A 20,351-nucleotide genomic window follows, 5' to 3' on the forward strand; every position below is an offset into this window, starting at 1 on the left:
TCACTGAGCAGGGGTTTAATAAATAGTAGCTATTACTGTGGCACTGATATTTTGTTTGTCCCTGTGGAGGGTGGTTTATTGAAGGGCCTGAGGTCACACGGTTGGCTTCTTTCCTTGGTGTATGCTCAGAGCCTCCCACCATACATGGCACATGGTATGTTGATGGCTGAGTAGGAAATAATCAGGGGACTTCCATGTATTTCTAATTCACACAGAATTAAGTGATTCTTGTGCTCAGAGTTGCTTTCTTTAAATACTTCATGTCAGGTCCGTTTGCTAAAACCTCTGACAAGCTCACATCCTAATGCACGTGTCTGGCCTGGGTCTACAGGAGATGACTCAAATACTGGCAAATGAATTATAATCCCAGCGTGAAATCGTGAAAGAGATTTTTCTTCCTTTGTAGCCGCATTGAACACCTCAAATCCCAAAATGACCTCCTGACCATAACCCTGGAAGAATGCAAGAGCAACGCTGAGCGCATGAGTATGCTGGTGGGGAAGTATGAATCCAACGCCACGGCGCTGAGGCTGGCCCTGCAGTACAGGTGGGGAAGTGAGGCTGCATAAAGGTGGTGGGGGGCCATTTCAACTCAGAAATGCATTTACAGTAACCCGCATAAAAGTAGAAAACAGGCTTTTAGAACATATACAGGGGGTTGGGCCAGCAAATACTAATGTGATATGTATGGAAAATCCATTAGCACTCTTGTGGCAATTAAGAAAATAAGAGAAATGAGCATGGTGTTAGAAAACCATTCTGTTAGCATGTTCAACTTAAATATTATTCCGTCCAAGTAATATCACTGAAAATACTTATTTTTGCATTTATATATTCATTTGTTGCTCTTTCCAGTCTTTATTCATGTTTGTGTGTATTTTACATTGTTAAAACCTAGGATATTCTGTTTCTTCGATCTATGGTAGTTCTGTAATGCTGGTCAATAGTCTGCATGCATTTTGAATGACTGTATCCCTACATCAAGCTTACATATTTTATTTACTCATTTCTCTAAAATACGTTTAGATTTTTGTAGGCTTTGGATATTGAAAATAATTTAATACAGATAATATCTTCCTTCTTTTGAATATTTTCCTTGGGATAAAATCCCCGAAGCAGGAATTATAGGTCAAAGTATATGAATATTTTCATAGTTCTTTAGGCATGCTCCCAGACAAACAAGTCATTTTAAGTGAATACAATTCATTCATCAACGAGCAAGGGGTATATGAATGTACCACTTCTTTTCAGCCTCATCAGCTTTGGAATTAACTATTTTTAAGAAGATTGTTTTTTTAAGATTATTTTGGGTGGGGAGAAAGAGAGAGAGAGAGAGGGAGAGGAAGGGGGAGAGGGGGAGGGGGAGGGGGGGAGAGGGGAAATATCCCAAGCAGGCTCCACACTGTCAGTGCAAAGCCCAATGTGGGACTCAAACTCACAAACTGTGTGCTCATGACCTGAGCTGAAACCAAGAGTTGGACACTTAACCAACTGAGCTCCCAGGTGCCCCAGAATTTATTTATTTTTAAATTACTATTTGTTTACTAACTACAAAGCTATGCATTAGTGTTTTCAGAGGTTATTTTATTAGTGGCACCACTTAGGCATATTTGCCAAGATCCCAGAGTAGTGACTACCCTACTCTTAGCATCCTCTGAAAAGATCAGTATGTTTCAAGAAGCTTTGTTTCTTCAAAAAACAAAATCAAACCAAATCATAGGAGACCACAGCTAAAACACAATCATGCTAGTTTACAGACACACCAAAGCAAACAGACAATCCACCTACGATAACTTTTGAAAGAGGCTGTTCTGTGACAACAGTCTGCCTTTGATCTGTGTGGATAAAGCAGTGTCACCATGTCTCTAACCTGAAAGATGGACTGCCCTTGAAAGGAGGGGCTACCGGCACCCGGAGCTAGTGATGGCTCCTGATCTCTTAGGGAAGGAAGATGAGAGTAGAGAAAATCGAAAAACAGATGGTCTGATGACTAAATGTTGAATAAAGCAACATTTCCCCTGCTTAGCTTAGAGAAGCTAATCAGTTATTTGCTTAGCAGGGAGATTTCTGCACTGCAGGCATCTTATCCAGGACTACTCAGGCATTACTCAGGACTACTTGTCAGGACTACTCAGGAGCACACGCTCCACCTCCTGTGCAGGTCCACGTGGGTCACGGGTGGCAGTGTGGAAAGGGTCACTCTTAGAACCTATACCTGGTGTGTTCACTGATGATCAGCAAAAGAAGAGAGACTAATATCTTCCTCTTAGAAATCCAAACTTGTCAGAGATTTTGTGTGATTCAAGGGATAGTTTTACAAGCATCTAATAGAACTTTCTGTGATGATGGACCTGTTCTCTGTGCTGTCCAATATGGTAACTGCTAGCCACATGTGGCTCTTAAACATACGATATATGGCCATTGCAACAGAAGAACTGAATTTTTCATTTTACTTAAATTCTTTTTAATTAGCCACATGTGGCTAGTGGCTCCTGAAGGTTTAGGTCAAATAGTCTTCTTTCTGGGGCTTCCTTCCTCCCTCCCTTCCTTTGTCACTGTTTCTTGTGGCAGTTTCTAGGGTCAGGAAGCTGGGAGTGGTGTAGCTAGGTAGTGTTCCAGCTCAGGGGCTCTTAGGAGGTTCTGCTCAAGCTGCTAGCCAGGGCCTTGTCATCTGAAACCTTAACTGGAGCTGGCGGATCTGCTTCTAAGAAGGCTCATTCACACAGCTGTTGGGTGGAGTCCTCCGTCCTTCACTCACTGTTGGCTGGAAGCCTTAGTTCCTCACCACATGGGTCTCTCCATGGGGCTGCTCAAGAGTCTTCAAGGCATGGCACCTGGCCTTCTCTAGAGAGGGTGAGCCAAGAGAGAAAGTGAAGGGAGAGAACAGATGGAAGTCACCACGCTTTTTAATAACGTGATCTTGGAAGTGACATCCCATATCCTCTTAGTCACATAGACCAACTCTGGTACAGTGCAGAAGGGGATAACACAAGGGTGTGGATACCAGCGTATGCCATCAGCGGGGGCCATCTTTGAGGCTGGCTACCACAGGCATATTACATTTCCTTTTTTGCTGATCATCAAAGAGGCAATGAACTTAACTCTCTCACTTTTATTGCTACTCTTGTATTTTTCTAGATGCTAGTTTAAAGTAAAAGTTTAAGTGAAGTAAAAAGGGAAGGAGGGGCAACATAGCAAAGCACGCCCTTGGCTTTGTGCAGGAATATTTGTGGATATTTTCTTGCTTACGTGGACAGCAGTGCTGAGATGCAGGTCCGGAGCCACTTCGCCCAGGGGGACAGTGCTGTACTGAAGAGGCTCGCTGTCCTCTGCCAGAGTTGAAGACACTGTGTGCTTCTGTTTCAGTGAGCAGTGCATAGAAGCCTATGAACTCCTCCTGGCACTGGCTGAGAGTGAGCAGAGCCTTATCCTGGGGCAGTTCCGGGCAGCCGGTGTGGGGTCCTCTCCTGGTAAGTGTGTCTCCCTCCCCCTTCCTTCTTGTCCCCCGCCTCTTCTGCTCTGTGGTGCCCTCATTTTGCTGTTGGCATTGGAACACCTCCCAACAACATGAAATTCGCTTGTCAAGTGTGTTTTTCGTTTTTTCCTCATGACTGAGTGAGTAAATTGTTTACGTTGAATGCAGCAAGAACTGGAGTGGAAACAGAATTACAGACAAGTTAAAACAAACAGGCCCTCTTAGGAAACATACCCTCCCGGGCCAACAGGAGGACCAGATGGAGCAGGAGGCCCACAGTTTGTGATGAAAGGGACCAACTTTCCCACAGCCTCTCTGTGATGCTGATTGTTAAGGGTCCCTTTGCTGCCCTCGTGGCCTTTGCTGCGACTCACTGCTCTGTTGGCTGTGCTTTTCCCCCAGGTTTGTTCATTTGGGTAGTTTTGAGGCATGGGTCCCCCCTACCTCGTCTCCAGGTGTCTTGTGAACAGAGAGGAAATGGTTTCACACCCTGCCGTCTGCTTCAGAGGCTATCCCTGGAGTCCAGCCCTGTGGGGGAGCAGAGGTGTCTGCTGACCCACTCACCTCCCCCGCCCTGGGGTCATGTCATGTGTCTTATTGGCCCAATCTGTCCCTCTAGATCTGCAGTACCCCCCACGAGTCACTTTTGAGTGACTGGAAGGGATATATAATTGAAAAAGGCACAAATGTGGCATTCTGGTTAGCAACATTTGCTAAAACTTGGCCCGTGATCACGGCTCTGGGCCTTGGATTAATGTGAGGAGGACACAGTAGAAATAGTGCTTGAAAGGAAAGAGAGATCAAGGGAGAACGTTGCCGTATTTCAGCGCTGAGGCTTGGACGTTACCTCAGCCTGCACTTTATAGCAGCAGCTTCTTGGGAGAAGCAACAGCAGGTAACCAGAACACTGTCTAATGGCAGAGCCAAACTGGGTGGTGTGGGTGAGCCGGGAGTCCTTGGCCATGGGAACCAGGCCATTGGTCAAGGACCCACTTCTGGGCAAGGGCTGGGAGCCTCCAGGAGGGCCTTCCTTCCAGGATACACCTGGCAAAGAAGGTCGACTTCATGGCACCTCCCAAGTGCGTCCCCACCCTGACCCTGACATTCTTACCAGCTCCTCCCCCTCGCCTGGAGTCTACCATTCGCACTGAATACTCACAAGTTTTTTTTCCCCTTCAGTTTTGACCTGTCCAGGAATCTGAAGCAAATCTGAAGGAAAGGAAGTATCCTGGGGATTAATTTCCTGCTCTATATCCAAGTTACCAAGCAAGGGAGCATTCGTATGGGTGGCCACCCTCCTTTCCTCTTTCTGCTTTTTATTTTCATTTTTATATATTTTTTTTTTTGTAGTATTAACATCCCAGCCCAGAAGTAGAAACTCTGCCAGCATTTCCATTAGAAACCTCATTTTTCAGGATCTTTTCACTAGACCGTAAAACTTTATACCTCATATTAAACTGATCCTAAAATGATCTTGGCCTGCTGTCAAATTTTTTTTAAATATATGTATTAAGGAAAATGATCAATTAACGGGAAAAAAATCAATCCTCTTAGTTCCAGTTTGTATCATCAGAGGTTGTCTTAAACCATCCTGTCCTGGAAAGGTACCTTTTATTAGGCTTGTATCTACTTGGCACAGTTACTGGGTAAGAGCTGGAAGGGCTTATACAAATCTGCATTTAAAATACTTAAAATCAATGATGAAATGCTTTGTATTAACATAATCCTGGGTAGCTCATGATATATTTATAAAATGAGCCAGTCAGTAATATTATGCCTACTTTAGAACAGAATTCAAAGAATAGTCAATTGGTGAGATGTATGGAAAATATCTCGTTTGTGGAAGGAAGTAAGTATGAATGTTGTCCGAGACATGGCCAGAGGGAAGCTGGCCTGGTAAGCCTAGCCCTGCAGGACGTATACACCCACACTTCTTCCCCACTCTCCATAAAGCTGTGAGTTGGCTTATCATGAGCAGTTCCCTATTAAACCTCCCTTACATTCTGCTGATGGCAGCCATTGACTTGCGTTTTGCTCTAGCGGGCCCTATAGTTGCACAGCAGAGCACGTACTGACATTTACCCACAGTACCAGTCACTGGTTCTTTTCTGTTTCTTTTTTTTTTTTAAGTTTATTTATTTTAGAGAGAGAGAGAGAGAGAGAGACCATGTGCATGAAGGGGAGAGGGGAGAGGGGAGAGGGGAGAGAGAGAGAGAGAGAGAGAGAGAGAGAGAGAGAGAGAGAGAGAGAATGAATCTCAAGCAGGCTGGCTCCAGGCTCAGCACAGATTCCAACATGGGGCTCAATCCCACGAACTGTGAGATCGTGACCTGAGCCGAAATCAAGAGTTGGATGCTTAACCGACTGAGCCACCCAGGTGCCCCTTTTCTGGTTTGTGTTGACTACACAGGCATTAATTACATTCATTCTAGATGAATTAGACCAATGGTTTTCAAACTATACCCTGGGAAGCTGAAAGAGTGTCTTTGGGCCTCAGCAGTGGGCTTGGAGTGGGGGAAACTGAATGTATGACCTCCACCCTTGCCCACTTCAACTGTTTTGTTTTGTTTACTATTTTTACCATTTTTGTATCTTAGGCTTTGGTATATAATTTCATTGGAAAATATTTGGAAGACTAGGGATCTAGGCTGCAGAGGTAGCAAACTGGTAACCTGTGTGGCCAGTATGGTTTCTAAAACACAACAAGAATGTGTCCATTTTAGGCAGGGAATTTGCTGTCTAGCTCTGTGTTGGTGCCCACCACTCTTGAGGTCTTGCTTCAGCGTAGCTACCTGGCTCATGGAGGCATTTGGGCTCGCCACTGACAGTGCCCAAGCTGAGAGAAAAAGGGATAACACTCGTACAGAAAATACACTGCCAAGCTGAAGTTCTCATTATAACTATTAGGTTTGTTTCTCTAGCCTACACGAAGCTCTGAGCAAAGTTCTGGATGTGTGGAGGAGACAGTTGGGCCTCATTCACAAGGAAGTGCTGACACAGGAAAGAATGGCCTAGTGGTAGATTGAAACTGAGTGGGAGAAGTCAGGAGCCTGGATAATTAGAAAATCATAGCATGTTAGAGTTCGAGACAGACCTCAGAGATCACACTGACCAACTCTTCATCAGTGAGGACAGTAGGGCCCGGAGCAGAGACATGCCATGCTAAGTACAGTTTCTAAGTGATGGAGCCCGGCCCAGCATGTGGATCTCTCCATTGGCCATCCACTGCTATTTTCTCTCCAGCAGGCCACCTCTGCCCTGAGGAACTGAGAACTGATGATCCAAGCTCCCTCCCAGACTTGGCTCGTGTAGACCTGGTTGACTAATCCTTTGGCTTCTTTGCGACATAGGAGACCAGTCAGGGGATGACAACATCACTCAGATGCTCCAGCGCGCTCACGACTGCCGGAAGACAGCTGAGAATGCTGCCAAGGCCCTGCTCATGAAGCTGGATGGCAGCTGCGGGGGCGCCTTTGCCGTGGCCGGCTGCAGCGCTCAGCCCTGGGAGAGTCTCTCCTCCAACAGCCACACCAGGTAATTTGCAGCCCTTCTGCCACAAAATGGCCGTGTGTCCACGTGTGGTCTGCTCACTAGGCTTGACGTGCAGTGACCCAGCTCTCAGAGACGGTGAGGTTTGGGTGAGGGCGGAATTGTCCCCCTGCTTGCAGCCTGCCCCATCTGGGGGTCAGTGACTCAACACGGAAGGGCTGGAAAGGGCCTTCTCTGTGGCCAGCGTGGGAACCACGGCCCAGAGAGAAGGGGAGAGTTGCTTGAGAAAGTGTCACCTGAAGATGGAACCTGAACCTACCTTTCTGTCTGGTTCCCTCTCTCCCATTTTGTTCCGTTTCCATTTCTTCATAGTTCTTGATTTCCAAGAGTATTTGGGGGTAGCTTAAGGCCCATTTGCTGCAAGTAGTTCCTAAGCACCCACGACTCACACTGCATCCTGTTTCTAGGCTCCATTCTCTCCCCTCCCCCCCTTGGGCTTCTGCCCGTTATAAGCTCTTCTTGGGCAATAGCCTCCTCTTTTCCCATCTCTTTGCTTCCCAGAGTGATACCATATTCACAGCAGGTACTTAGCAGATGCCCAATCATGAGCCTGAGTTCAAGTTCAGTGTCTGTGAATCAAGAACTGAACTGGGTACATGAAAAACAAGGGGAGGAAAGTAGTGAAGACCTTGCTAAGCATAATTTGCTGAAGCCATTGAATTCTTTCGGAGGCGGGTAGAGGATCAGAATGAAGCCTTTTCTAGTGATCTTCTCATTTCTTACCACAGAAGCACATGAATGCCTTCCCTTTATATATCAGTTCTCCATCTAGAAAGTACTTTGTTAGAGATTCTCATGTGGTAGCCAAATCATAAAAGACAGGACGGGTAACTTACCTACTCACACAGATGAGAAAGCCTTGGCTCAGAGATCTCTAAGTGACTTGCCTAGATAAGGTCTCAGGGCTGATAGAGGGAAATCAGGACTGGGACCCAGGACTTTGGCATCAAGCACATCATTCTTTCCACTATACCAGGTTGAATATCATGACATTAAAAAACAGTGTCTACTTGCAAATTAAGTGACAAGAACCACATAAGGGTGGATCGAATCTCAAGCACCAAAGGAGAAAGACTGATGTTTTCTTGGTGCCTGAAAGCAATCTAATGTCCCCATCTCCCTTCCCACTGGCAGGACCCAGCCATCTGTCTAAGTGCATCTTTTTTAAATTTTTTTTTAATGCTTATTTATTTTTGAGAGAGAGGGAGACAGAGAGAGCATGAGCAGGGGAGAGGTGGAGAGGGAGACACAGAATCTGAAGCAGGCTCCAGGTTCCAACTGTCAGCACAGAGCCTGACACAGGGCTTGAACATACAAACCGTGAGATCATGACCTGAGCCAAAGTCGGACGCTTAACTGACTGAGCCACCCAGGTGCCCCTGTCTAAGTGCATCTACCTACCTGTCGCAGACCTGGTGCCTTAGGAGAGGGGACATTTCCAACAACGTAGCCGTCCAGGTGCTCACAAACTCAAGGGAATTATTTCCTTGTGACTCCAGCACCGACTGTCTTATTTCATGAAACACAGATCATAATTTATTTTTTTTCTTAAAACCACATTCTTCTGTTTTAATACAGCAAGCAGATGCTCTTCTTAATGACTTTTCCAGATGTGTATGATCTATAATTTCTGTCATTTAGAGTAGAAACGTAGACCTCGTGTTGTCAGCAATATTGTTGAATTAGTGAACATAGAAGTAAGTTGACAGGGAATATATGCTATTTCAGTAGCTTATAAGGGACGTGTTATGGATCTTTTCCTCACACCTCCCCATCCCCAGAATAACTTTGTTTTCATCCAAATCAGGGATACATTTGGAGTCAGTCAAAAGTAAGAACTCTAACCATCTATTTAGTGGAGATCCTGGTTATGAACATTTGTTAGAAGTACTTTAATGTATAGATGAGCCTTGATTCTAAGACAGTTTTCTTAGATAAATTTAATTTTTGGTGCTATAGTAACTCAGGTTGAGATCAATTCAGGACATGGCCTTTATTTTTAAGGATGACCTCATGAAAGAATGGCCCTTGAACTAATTTCAGTCTCAAATAGGTCTATCAAAATAGACTTCAGTTCAGATTTCACTCTATTGTCTTTCTTAAAAATTCACTTCCACACTCTGCCCCCTCCCCCCCAACTCAGAACAGCCAGGATGGGTACAAAGAACCACACACAGGCCATTTGTGTGGCGCACCACATTCTGTGGTCGTGACACAACCAGACGGCTTTATACTAAATGCGAGCTCCAAGAAAAAGTCCCAAACCACCAGCCCTTTTTATAATTACAGTGATTAATTCTGTGTGTACATCTTGCTGTTCCAGCTCAGACATTCCCCCCTGTTGAGTTTATGGGAGAAAGAAAGCTAGTTGTCCTCTTTCCTCCCACTATAACCAACTGGCACAGAGCATTCTACTCAGTGTCAGCTCTTCCTCAAGGTCTCAGGAAAGGAATGCTGAGTGTCAGGCTCCCAGATGCCTTGCTGGCAGTGGGCAAATAGCTCCTGATGACAGGAGGGTCATGGTTTGGGAAAGGAGCAGAAGAAGAGCGGCTACCAGCAAGGGAATAAAAATGGTAGCCAGCCTCTCAATTGACTGTTGGCAGGAGCCCAGAGACACTGCTCTTTTACTTTTGAAAAATATAGCCATATCATAGCTTTGTCAGGAGTTGTAATTGTCTCCGTGGACTGAGTAGCTAAGTAATGTTGATTTCCTGGATACCTTTATCAGCTTCTCATGACAGAGGGGCCAGTGGACTAGTTGAAGTGAGAACAGGGAATCCTTAATCAAGCCCACCCTTTCTGTCAAGCATCACGATATCACTTCATTCCACGGACGCACAATCATTGATCTAAATCTATGAAAGGACATGTGGCCAAGACAGAGGAAGCCTCAGCAAATCTGCCCTCACAGAGACTAGAGCTAAGTCCTTTTGTCCCACTGTCAGGTGGAGATCATGATGAGCCATGGGAGATCTGTGTCTGTAACCTTGCGGGTGAGCTGCTGGGCACCTCCTGGGAGTCAGGGTCCCACCAGACTGACCACTCACCCCCAAATTGGAATAAGGACAGTGGAGCTCACGATGCCCTGCTTTCACCTTCTAATCCAGACATGGGGGCTCAATCCCACGACCCTGAGATCATGACCGAGCTGAAATCAAGGGTCAGATGTTCAATCCACTGACCCACCAGGCGCCCCGAGTTAGGATTGTATTTAGGTGTCTTTAGTCCTTTGTGACAAAGAATTGCCAGAGAGGGAGGGGAGTACCACAACACGACACTAAAAGATGCAGGCAGGTGACAAAGCCTACCTTCAACTTGGAAGAATGGGGCCACTTAGGAGTGGCTGACGTGGCCAAATGTCACCTGGCCTTGACCACCTCCTCCAAATAAATCTAAAATGCTAAGCAAAACAGAAGACCAGCCTGATGGCTTTTTCTTCTGAAAATGAGTTGTCCCTTGGTGGAAATGAGATCTTAATTTAGGGTGCCAGGTTAGGCATTGATTGATAAAAACTTAGAGGAAAAATCCCTCTCTGTTTTTTTGTGGCAAAGAAGTGAAATGCCATTCTAGCATTTAGCCAAGACAAGACGAGGCTGAAGAAAAAATGGATTTTTCTTCTAAACAGGATAGGGGGTTGTCTTGAGGACGAGGCTGGGACATGAAGGAGGGGGACCGAAGAGAGGTATTTGAAATCCATGACTACTTGACCAAACCTGAGTCTGTGTCCCATTGTGCAGGGAAGGCAGAATGGTGGGGTGTCCCAGGCGGCCTGCGTGCACCCCGCTGGCTGTAGATTGCTGGCAAGTCATAGCTGTGGAGTGAAGCCAGCAGGAGGGGGCTCCAGCAGAACATCCCGGAAAGGAGAAACCCATGTGACCTGCCCCAGCTTATTGGAAAACCAGAGCAGAATGCAAAGATGTGCTGCTCAGCCATTCTGGGGTGGGCTGGGGCTCCCCACCTGCAGCCCTCCCCACAATCCCTCTCAGAGAACAGGCCTCCCATCCTGGAGACGGGGAGTAACTGGCCTATGTGGACAGTGATTCATTCCCTCTTGACAGCCGAGACCATCTAGCATTTCAAGCTGGGAGAGCTAATGGATGACCTAACCCGGGCCCAGCAGCCAGCGGTGGGCCCCCGGGAGACCAGTAGTGCCTTTGTCTGCAGGAGGCAGAGGAGAGGCCAGCGGCTTCCCTGCCTTTTACACTTGTCATGATCATATTCTGCACTGGAACATTAGGGCACAAAGCAGAATTGTAATTAACCCTGGTCCGCTCCCCCCTGGCTTCCCAGAAGGGAGAGAGGGAGGCCAGAGGGGCTGTGGGGACGAGGTGCTTATCTGGAAATCAAACTTTATCCCGGTAAGAGCATTTTAGAGTGCTGAGCTTCCCAGAAGGGTAGATCTGTGGAGGGGTCTTTTTTCTTCTTTTCTGAAAATTATACCCATGTTAGAGACGGTGAAATAAAGGCCCTCCCTACCTGGCCTACTATCAGGCCCGAGACACCCCTAAGGGGTGTTCAAGGGTTCAAGGAGACCCCTAAGCCTGTCAGCCCTGCCCACTCACATTGGTGTTTCCTAGACAGTTTTAGGTGGTTTCTCAAGTTTGGTCAAGCACTTGCTGCATTGCTTTTTCCTCAGCTGAAGTATTCTGCCTGACTTGCTAGGTAGCGAGAGGGAGCCCCTAAGTCTGTGTAGGGAGGTGCCAGATGTTGGCACAGCTGTCTCTCCTCCTCCAGAAGGAGTGCTACACTAGCTGGCCCTGCCTGCTTCAGGACCCACTGTCTCCTTTCCAACAACCTGGTGATGTGGGAGCTATTCGTATCCCCACATTACTGCAGCCCAGGAAGGATGGGTCATTTCATCTGGGCCATAAAGCTAGGCAGTGTCAGAGGAGGCACAGTTACTCAGGTCTGTCTGATACCAGAGATCCCATAATCCCTGGCACCGGCCAGATCAGCCCAAGAGTGTAGTGGCCTCTCCCTAGAGAATTTCGGAAGGGTCCTGTTACCTCGTAGGCTACTGTGCAAATGCCTACTTACCCTATGGGGTAGACCAGTTGTTCTCAAATCTAGCTGTGCCTCAGGATGATGAGAGGGTACATGAAAATACAGATTGCTGGGTTCTGCTCCTTCCCCATTCTAGAGGTCTTGGGAGTGGAGCTGGGAATGTGCGTTCCTAACAACTTCCTAGGCGAGGCTGCTCCAGCTAGACCAGCAACTACTCTTTGACAACCACTGGGGTACGCCAGTCCTGCTAAATGGAAAATCTGCCAAAGTAGTATCATTTCAGTGCCTGCAGGCTAATTACAGAACTCTAGCTTCTAGTTATCTTTGAATTTTGAAAATTCTTTTTTAAGTGAAAGATAACAAACATTACCTCAAGTCTAAGGGTTCTAGTGCTAAAAAAGTAGGCCAAAGACAATATGACAAAAAAGTCGTCGGGGTGGTAGGCACATGGATGTTGGCGAATCTCTGTGTTTTTCTGTGTGTTTAAAATTCTTCAAAATAAGTGTTAATGTAAGGAAGGACGAGGGTTGTAAAGCGAACCTCTGGTCCAGAGCCCCATCTTCACGGGAAAGGATCTCATACCTGAAGCCTCCTCCTGAGTCACTGGAGAAGAAGTGTTGATGTTTCCCAGCGCCGCGCTGTCCAAACATGCCGCACCTGCAAACACACTCAGCCCCGTGGAATGCTTTGAGAACAATGCCACCACTTCAGTTTGCTTATTTGTCTGTGGGACATTTGGATGTCTGTCCCTCTGTGTCCATGTTGAGGTGAGCCCTGAGCCCTACTTGAATGGTTTTGTTCCAGGCATGCCTGCCCCCACCCCTTCTGGCTCAGGGAGGCAGTTCTTTACTGGAGAAGGCTGAGATGCTGAGGGAGGCTGTTTCCTCCCTTAGAAGGAGGAAGACTGTTTCCTCTCTTAGATAAGTCCCTCTCCTTCAGAAGTCCCACCGGCCTCCCCAGCGCCCTCTGCTGGGGGTACTGTTATCTTGTTCCCTTCTCTTGAGCTGCTTCATTTCTCAGGGAAATTGTCCCTCAAGTGTTCCAGCCAGAGGGTGTTCCTGCCTCTCCCTTCTCATCCTTTTTAAAATGCAGGTTGAGGGTGCCTAGATGGCTCAATCAGTTGAGCATCTGACTTTGGATTTCAGCTCAGGTCATGATCTCATGGTTTGTGAGTTCGAGCCCAACATTGGTCTCCGTGCTGACAGTGTGGAGCCTGCTTGGGATTCTCTTTCTCTCTGCCCCTCCCCCACTCATGCTGTCTCTGTCACTCTCATAATAAATAAATTAAAATAAAATACAGCTTGAGAAAACAAAGTAGTGGTGATTGATAATAACAATTTTATCCTCCTTTCTGCCTTCCCAGCTCCCACCATCTCTTCCCGAGGTTGTTGCAATAGCCCAGAATGGGTCTCCCTACCTCTCCCCTTGCTTCCCTGCATCTCCCCTCAGCACAGTGGCCAAAGGGAACCTATTAAGATGTAAGGCAGATCACATCACCCCTGTTACAAACCTTCCAATGGCTTCCATTCTAATTCTGGAGAAAAAAACCTGATAAAACCTGACATGACCTGGCACCCTGCCACCTCCCCTACATAACTCTCCTCTCTGACCAGTTCTCTTCCTCCCTCTCCCTTAGCTGTCTCTGACTCAGCCACAGTCTAATTATTGATGGCCACACCCACTGCCTCAGGGCCTTTGCATTCAGTGTGTCCTCTGCTTAGATCACTCTCCCTCCAGAAATCCACACAGTTGCCTTTCTCACCTCCATGAGGTCTGCTTTATGTAATTTTATCATGCAGGCCCTCCCTATAACCCTGTTGCAAAGAATAATTCCATCTTCTCTTTGTGCTACCCATAACTTCTTCCTTTTTCTCCATGGTACTGCTCACTGTCTGATATACTGCTTATTTTACTTGTTTGTCTCCCCTATTAGAAAATGAGTTCTATGAGAGCACAGATTTTTCTAGGGCCTAGAAGAGTACCCCATAGTGGTACTCCAGTATTATTTAAATGAATGATAGCTACATTTGTCGAGTGCTTACCATGTGCTAGGCACTGTTCTAAACACTTTACCTTTTATAGCTGGGGAGATAGGCACAGAAAGGTTGAGTCAGGCTACCGGTAAATCTACAAAGTGTAGAAGATGCCTGGGTCACAGGTAAAGGTAGCACCTCTGAATTAGGTTCTCCAGAGAAACAGGACCAATAGGGATAGGGTGGGGGTATGTCAATATATGAATAGAGTGACTAATTTTAAGGTATGGGCTCATATGATTATGGGGGCTGGCAAGTAGTAAATCTGTAGGACAGGCAGACTGGCTGGAGACCCAAGGAAGACTTGATGTGGCAGTCTTGAATCTGAAGGCTGTCTGGAGGCAGAATTTCTTCTTTTTGGGGCGGGGGGGATATTGGGTCTTTTCTCTGAAGACCTTCAACTGATTCGACAAGACTCACCTACATCATGGAAGGTAGTCTGCTTTACTCAAAGTCTGATGTAAATGTTAACACATCTAAAAATACCTTCACAGTTACATTTAGATGGGTGTTTGGCCAAGCAACTGGGTACTGTAGCCCAGCCCAGTTGCCACACGAAATTAATCGTTGCAGCCTATGAGGAGGAGGTGTTGTATGTTGATCAGGCTGATCTTGCTCCCTTCATCTATGAGATACATCCTACCTGTCCTGATGGGCTGAAGAGAGTGGGGGGTGGGGGGAGCAATCCCAGAGTCTGTGGTCCTCAGGAGCTTCCAATCCCAGCGGGAGTTCTCTGACTTGAAGATCACCCAAGCCCTAGGGAGTTCTCTTCCTCCTGTGCACGGCCAGCTGAGTGGGGGAGCTCTAGCTTATCACCTCTCCTCACCTTTGTCTCCGCAGAAGCCTAGTCTTCTAGATAATGTGTCTAGATATGTGTCAATCCCATAAGAGTGGAATGGGCCTTGGTCACACCTAGGTTATAGAGCAATTGCATCTGCTGAGTTGGGGTCCCAGGCCTGTTACCCCTGTTCTAGGCTGAGGTGAGGAGGGCAGGCCTGGGCCTACGGCAGCCAGCAGCCCATGGAGACCGCTCCTTGTTCCTGGCACAGCTTCTACAAATGCGAGCTGTGTGAATGCTGGCCTGAGGCATGCGAAGACGGTGGTCCATGTCCAGTGTCTGGCCTCATGACCGAGCAAGCCACCTAATATCTCTGAGCCTCAGTCACCAAATTGGTAACAACAGATGATAATGCCAAACTGGCCTGTTTTGATGATAGTTAAATGGGCCTCTGCCTGTTTGTCTGCCATTGTGCTAAGGCCAGAGCCACGAGGACTGCATCAAGTGTAGGTAAGTCTAGTGTAGATCCAGAGAAACTGTAGGTCCACACTGGCCTCAATGCTCGAGGACTGACAGGGTGCAGAGGGCCTCATTCTGAGCCAGTGGGGGCAGCCTGCCCACTGCCAGAAAAAGCCAGAGCCCTCTCTAAGAGCCAGAGCCTGAGTTTTCCTATGATGCTTGTTCCTGCATGGTGGTCTGGGTCCCACACAAACCTTCATGGGCCACCATGTAATCAGGGTTCATCCTAAGTGCTCCTCAGATCTGGCAGCCATCACCGTTCAGCATGAGCATCCAAGGGCCGCTTGGATGGGCCTGAGTCCCTGTGGTGGATGCTATACTCAGCCACGATGCAGGAGGAATGGCAGGGAGGCCAGGGGCATCCTGCTTTTCTAAGTTGTCACAGTAACAGCACACACACGTAGGGGTTTGTTTCACGGCACAGCACTCCCCTTTCTCTACCACACCTTCCACTGCCACCCCGAGGGGATTGCTTTCAAAGTCCTGGACGTGTGTTTGCACAAGTGAGTATGTGCACACACGCATGTCTATAGATCACACCATAGGCATTTTGTTCTCTAGCTTTGTTCCTTAACATCTCCCCTTTTTAGGTCCTGTCCACACATACACCGATTTTTTTTATTATATACTACTTTCATCCTATTTCTCCACTTAAAATATTTCTACCATTGTCATAGTTATTACTGTAATGTCCACATCACTTACGGCCTTTTGGAATGTAGCATAACTAACTACACCCTCTATGCCATGAAATATCTTTGGGTGTATCTTGTTGCTTCTGTGGGATTATTTCCTCAGAATTCATTTTTAGGGTCCACATGTTGTGTTAAAGGGTGTAAGCATTTCTGTTACTCTTCAGACTTATTTCTCTCTTAAAAGGTTGTATCAATTTACCATGCCATGAAGAATGCTTTTTTTTTTTTCTTTTTTGGAGGTGCAGGGAGATTACTATTTAAACACCATTGGAGAGATGGGTATGGAGAAGAGTCAGGAAAAAGACCTGTTCACAGTGGCTGGGGAACATGACGGGTTTTCTCTGTCTCCTCAGCACAACCAGCTCCACAGCCAGTAGCTGCGACACGGAGTTCACTAAAGAAGATGAGCAAAGGCTGAAGGATTACATCCAGCAGCTCAAGAATGACAGGGCCGCAGTCAAGCTGACCATGCTGGAGCTGGAGAGCATCCACATCGATCCCCTCAGCTATGATGTTAAGCCCCGGGGGGACAGCCAGCGGCTGGATCTGGAAAATGCCGTGCTAATGCAGGAACTGATGGCCATGAAGGTACCGTGGGGGTGGGGCCCCCTGGAACCCTGTGCCCATTTGCTTCCATGTCATCAGGGGGAGACAAGAAAAGGCCCTCTGAAAGCAGGTCCACGATGATGACATATCAACCCCGTCTAGGTTCAGTCACCTCCCTCTGGAGGACAGCCAGAGCCTCATTTGTAGGCAGGAGTAGTATCAGTGTGCCTGGGGTCACTTGAGCTGGATATGTCCCTAGAGGGGTCAGCTGAACTCAGGAGAATGCCTAGGGGTGTCCCAGCTCAGCTTTGGAACACCTCATTCTCCAAGAGAAGCCAGATGAGATCCCTCCAGGTTGGCCTGTGTCCACATAAAAGGACCCCTAATCTCCAGAAGCTTATGGTGCTTCTTGGGTTGAGGCTAATGTTAATGTGGAGTGGGGGAGGATAGGGCAAGGGCCGGTGCATAACTTGGACCAGAGCCCCAGTTTCCTGACGCCCTTGTCCCTTTGGTGCCATGGGTAGCCTGCTTGTATCATTCTGCTCTCTGGTGAAGTTTCCCAGCGCTGTTCAGGTCAGTGTTTCTGACAAGATCTTGGGCTGTTTGCCCAGCTGGCTGAGTTATCTGCTGGCATCTTTAGAGCAGGGGGAGCTCTCTTGGAAAGCTGGTGCCCCTCATTGAGAAGTGGTTAAACTGCCATCCCTTCAGCAGCACACACTCTGCATGTTTCCAGCCAGGGGTGCCAAGCACTTGGCCTTACTCTCCTGAGTGCTTTCTCTGAAGACTGCTGTGGTGCCGTAAGACTGTATCTGGTGTCTGTTCCCAATTCAGGCCAAGAGTTTGCAAACCCTTGGAATTTCCAGAGTGTCTTTGTTATGCTAAGGAGGCAGGCCCCCTGGAAGCTGCAATACCAGGGCTGTCCCTGGAAGGATCTAGCATGTGATTATAGAGTTGGGATTTCCAGCCCCTTGACCCCCGGTGAGGGTAGGGAGTGCTGCAGATTGAGTTCCACTGGGTGGCCTGCGATTTCATCAATTGTGCCTAGTCCTGAAACCCCAGTGAAATTCCTCGACACTGAAGCAGAGAAGATCTGCATTCAGCATGCTTCCAGGCACACCCTGTGTGCACCCTTTATGGTAAAACTAGATATAGGTAGTGCTTTCTGGAGTCTAGCAAGTTACTGATCATGAGTGGATTGTGGAAACCTGGTTTTTGGAAGCAGTTGGTGGGAAGTGCAAGTGACCTGGGACAACCCCCTCCCCACCTCACCCGCCCCCAGCACTCATGGCTGGTGTTTGAAGTGAAGGCAGTCGTGGACTCTATCCTTACCTTGTGGGGCCTGGGAGAACTCCAGGAAGTTCAGGTCAGAGTGTGTTGTATTGTATACACCCAATTGGAGTGGAAATGAAGAACCACTTGCCAGGACCGAGCTCCTTTATGGCTGCAACCAGCTCTCTGCTTGTGGCAGAGGTGGGCACTGGTAAGGGCTGCTCCTGCAGGTCTTGGTTCTGCACAGGACTCTGCTGCCAGACCTGCTAACATGGGGAGTCAGGGCCAGGAGCCGTGTTACCAAGCCTGCTCTCCAAACTCCACTCTCCTCTGCACAAAAGTGTGGTTCGCACAGCCTTGGATTCTGCAGTGTCTCTTACTCCCAAGTACTGAGACATGAGGGAGGGGCTCAGGGACAGAAGCCAGCTTAAAACCATAGGCAGGTCCACTGGGCCAGGTAGGTCAAGGAAGTGCTGAATTAATAGCTAGTAACTGGTGTCTCCTGTTGGGACCAACATTGTCCTCAGAAAAGAGCAGGGTCCCCTCTGGTTAGCTCACCTCTGGAGAGCAGAGAGGAGCTGCCAGCTGTGGTCAGCCCAACACACTTGGGTCACTTGCTTAATGTGTCCCTGTCCTCAGCGATTGCTCTGTCTTGAGTCTAACTGAAGCCTGGGAAGACCTTGGGATGTGGCAGTAAATTAGGAATCAGCTTCTTTGCTTCTAAGCTGATTTATCGTGTCCTTCCCACTCAACTCAGACCCTGACTTCTGTTCCCTCTGGGGAATCCTCATGAACCCTTGGCTGATGTCTCTGCTCATTGCCCATGAACCAGGCATTGGGTCCATCATCACAGTGCCTTTTTCCCCAATTAGGAGCCCTCTTTGTGGGCCTTTGCACCCCACAGCATGAGCTGTGAAGCTGCCCTTTTGTTATGTGTTCCAAACACGTTTCCTTTGGCCAAAGACTAAGGATTTCCTTTTTATGTTCAAGCCAACATGTTGTGCGATAAATTCCGGGTTACTCTGGCCAAGAAAGACTTTTTTGGTGGAATAAAGGCTCTAATATTCCCTTTGCTATTTGAAAATAAAATGTGTATACATCATAGAAATTATCTAAAAGAGCAGAAATTATAAAAAGCTGGGAGAAAATAACCCATAATATGATCCAGAGGCAGCCATTGCCAGCCATCTGGCTTGGTTCCCTTCCTCTGAGGTTTTTGAAGGATAAACATCAGAGTCCTCTCCCTTCCCTACACAGCATGTTCAAGGGTATGCGCACCATTCCAGGGCCACTAGCAGCAGGTTATGTTGGATTTCACCATTTCACTCTAGGATACAATTGCTGAGACACTCAAGTTTTCTGGGTTTTTCACTTCCTGTACATGAACTTTTTGTCTCTAGACGATCTACTTGGTTGCTTTTCAAATCCACTCTTTTTTGAATAGCCTTTCCTTCTGTTACAACTCTTCTTTCTCTCTTTGTTTTAAAGATTTGTTTTCTAGTGTTTGGCCTGTTATTTCTGGTTCTTATAAAGGTGGATTTTATCTCATCGTGATTCATTTCCATTTTCTCTCTGTGTGGGTTGGGAGAACACCAGCTCATCTTCAGTGGAGATTGTATCTTCTACCAAGTCCTCTTGGGTAGTAGATGTCCCTACAGAATAGTTCTGTGTGTGGATCTGTTTGGACCCATGGGTTTCAAAGACTGAGAACTAGTTTCTCTTACATTCTTTGCTTTGGATTCCTGTTTCACATCTTCACATGACAAGTTTGTGGTTCTGGTTCCTCAAAAGAGGCTCTTCCTTTTCCCACCCAGACCTTGAGGGATAAGTTCCCTCACCACATCTCCAGAAAATAAATCTAGTCTTTTACTCTAGGCAGTACTTTGAGAGTCCTGGCTCATGTAGAGGGTCTCTGTTCTGGCACTCAGCTCTGCCCTTAGCACAGGTGCCAAAAGCCCTAGATCCTAGGGCCTTCATCCTGGTCCGACACCTCCATTGGCCTGTACTATGGCCACCTTGCCTTTCCTCTTGGGCAGAGTTCCCCTCTTCATTTCTGGCACCCATGGATTCATTTTTCCTTCTTTTGAGCTTGCATTTATTTATGTTTGTTCTGGGTGTGACTGTCCCCATTAGCTCAGTATGCAGTATTGCCAGAACCTTCAGAATTCTGCTTCTAATGGCAAAAGATGAGAAGGCTCCGGTGTATGGAACCACCTTTCATTCTGGTTTTATAATCTCATCTTTATGAAAGATCTGGAGTCTTCTTTTGAGTAGCCACTGAGCACCTTGCCCTCTGCATGTCTAATGCCCCCTCCCTCTACCCTGATCTGAATATTATAAGCCATAGTGGGTGTCCTCTAGGTATTTCCCCACACTGGAAGGTGAGAACATCTACACTCCAGGTCTGGCTTATCAAGAAGAGTACACTAGGCCCATGGCTTATTACCTCGAAGGATCCATTCAGGGATAACAAGAATCAGTGA

The 20,351-nt window shown here is 47.3% G+C and overlaps 1 protein-coding gene across 4 annotated transcripts in view; it reads left to right on the forward strand.

Moving 5' to 3' along the window:
* Nucleotides 1-20,351, forward strand: part of MCC (MCC regulator of WNT signaling pathway) — a 428,047-nt gene that overhangs the window by 384,028 nt on the left and 23,668 nt on the right. For all 4 annotated transcript variants that reach the window (XM_019450488.2, XM_019450489.2, XM_053907123.1 and 1 more), the window contains 4 exons: nucleotides 407-547; nucleotides 3,367-3,470; nucleotides 6,826-7,009; nucleotides 16,407-16,641. In XM_019450488.2, the coding sequence (XP_019306033.1) occupies nucleotides 407-547; nucleotides 3,367-3,470; nucleotides 6,826-7,009; nucleotides 16,407-16,641 (664 nt within the window). The remainder of the gene's footprint in view (nucleotides 1-406; nucleotides 548-3,366; nucleotides 3,471-6,825; nucleotides 7,010-16,406; nucleotides 16,642-20,351) is intronic.

This window comes from Panthera pardus, unplaced genomic scaffold, assembly GCF_024362965.1.
Source record: "Panthera pardus isolate Hobbes unplaced genomic scaffold, ASM2436296v1 HiC_scaffold_2, whole genome shotgun sequence".
In the NCBI taxonomy this organism is placed as follows: Eukaryota; Metazoa; Chordata; class Mammalia; order Carnivora; family Felidae; genus Panthera; species Panthera pardus.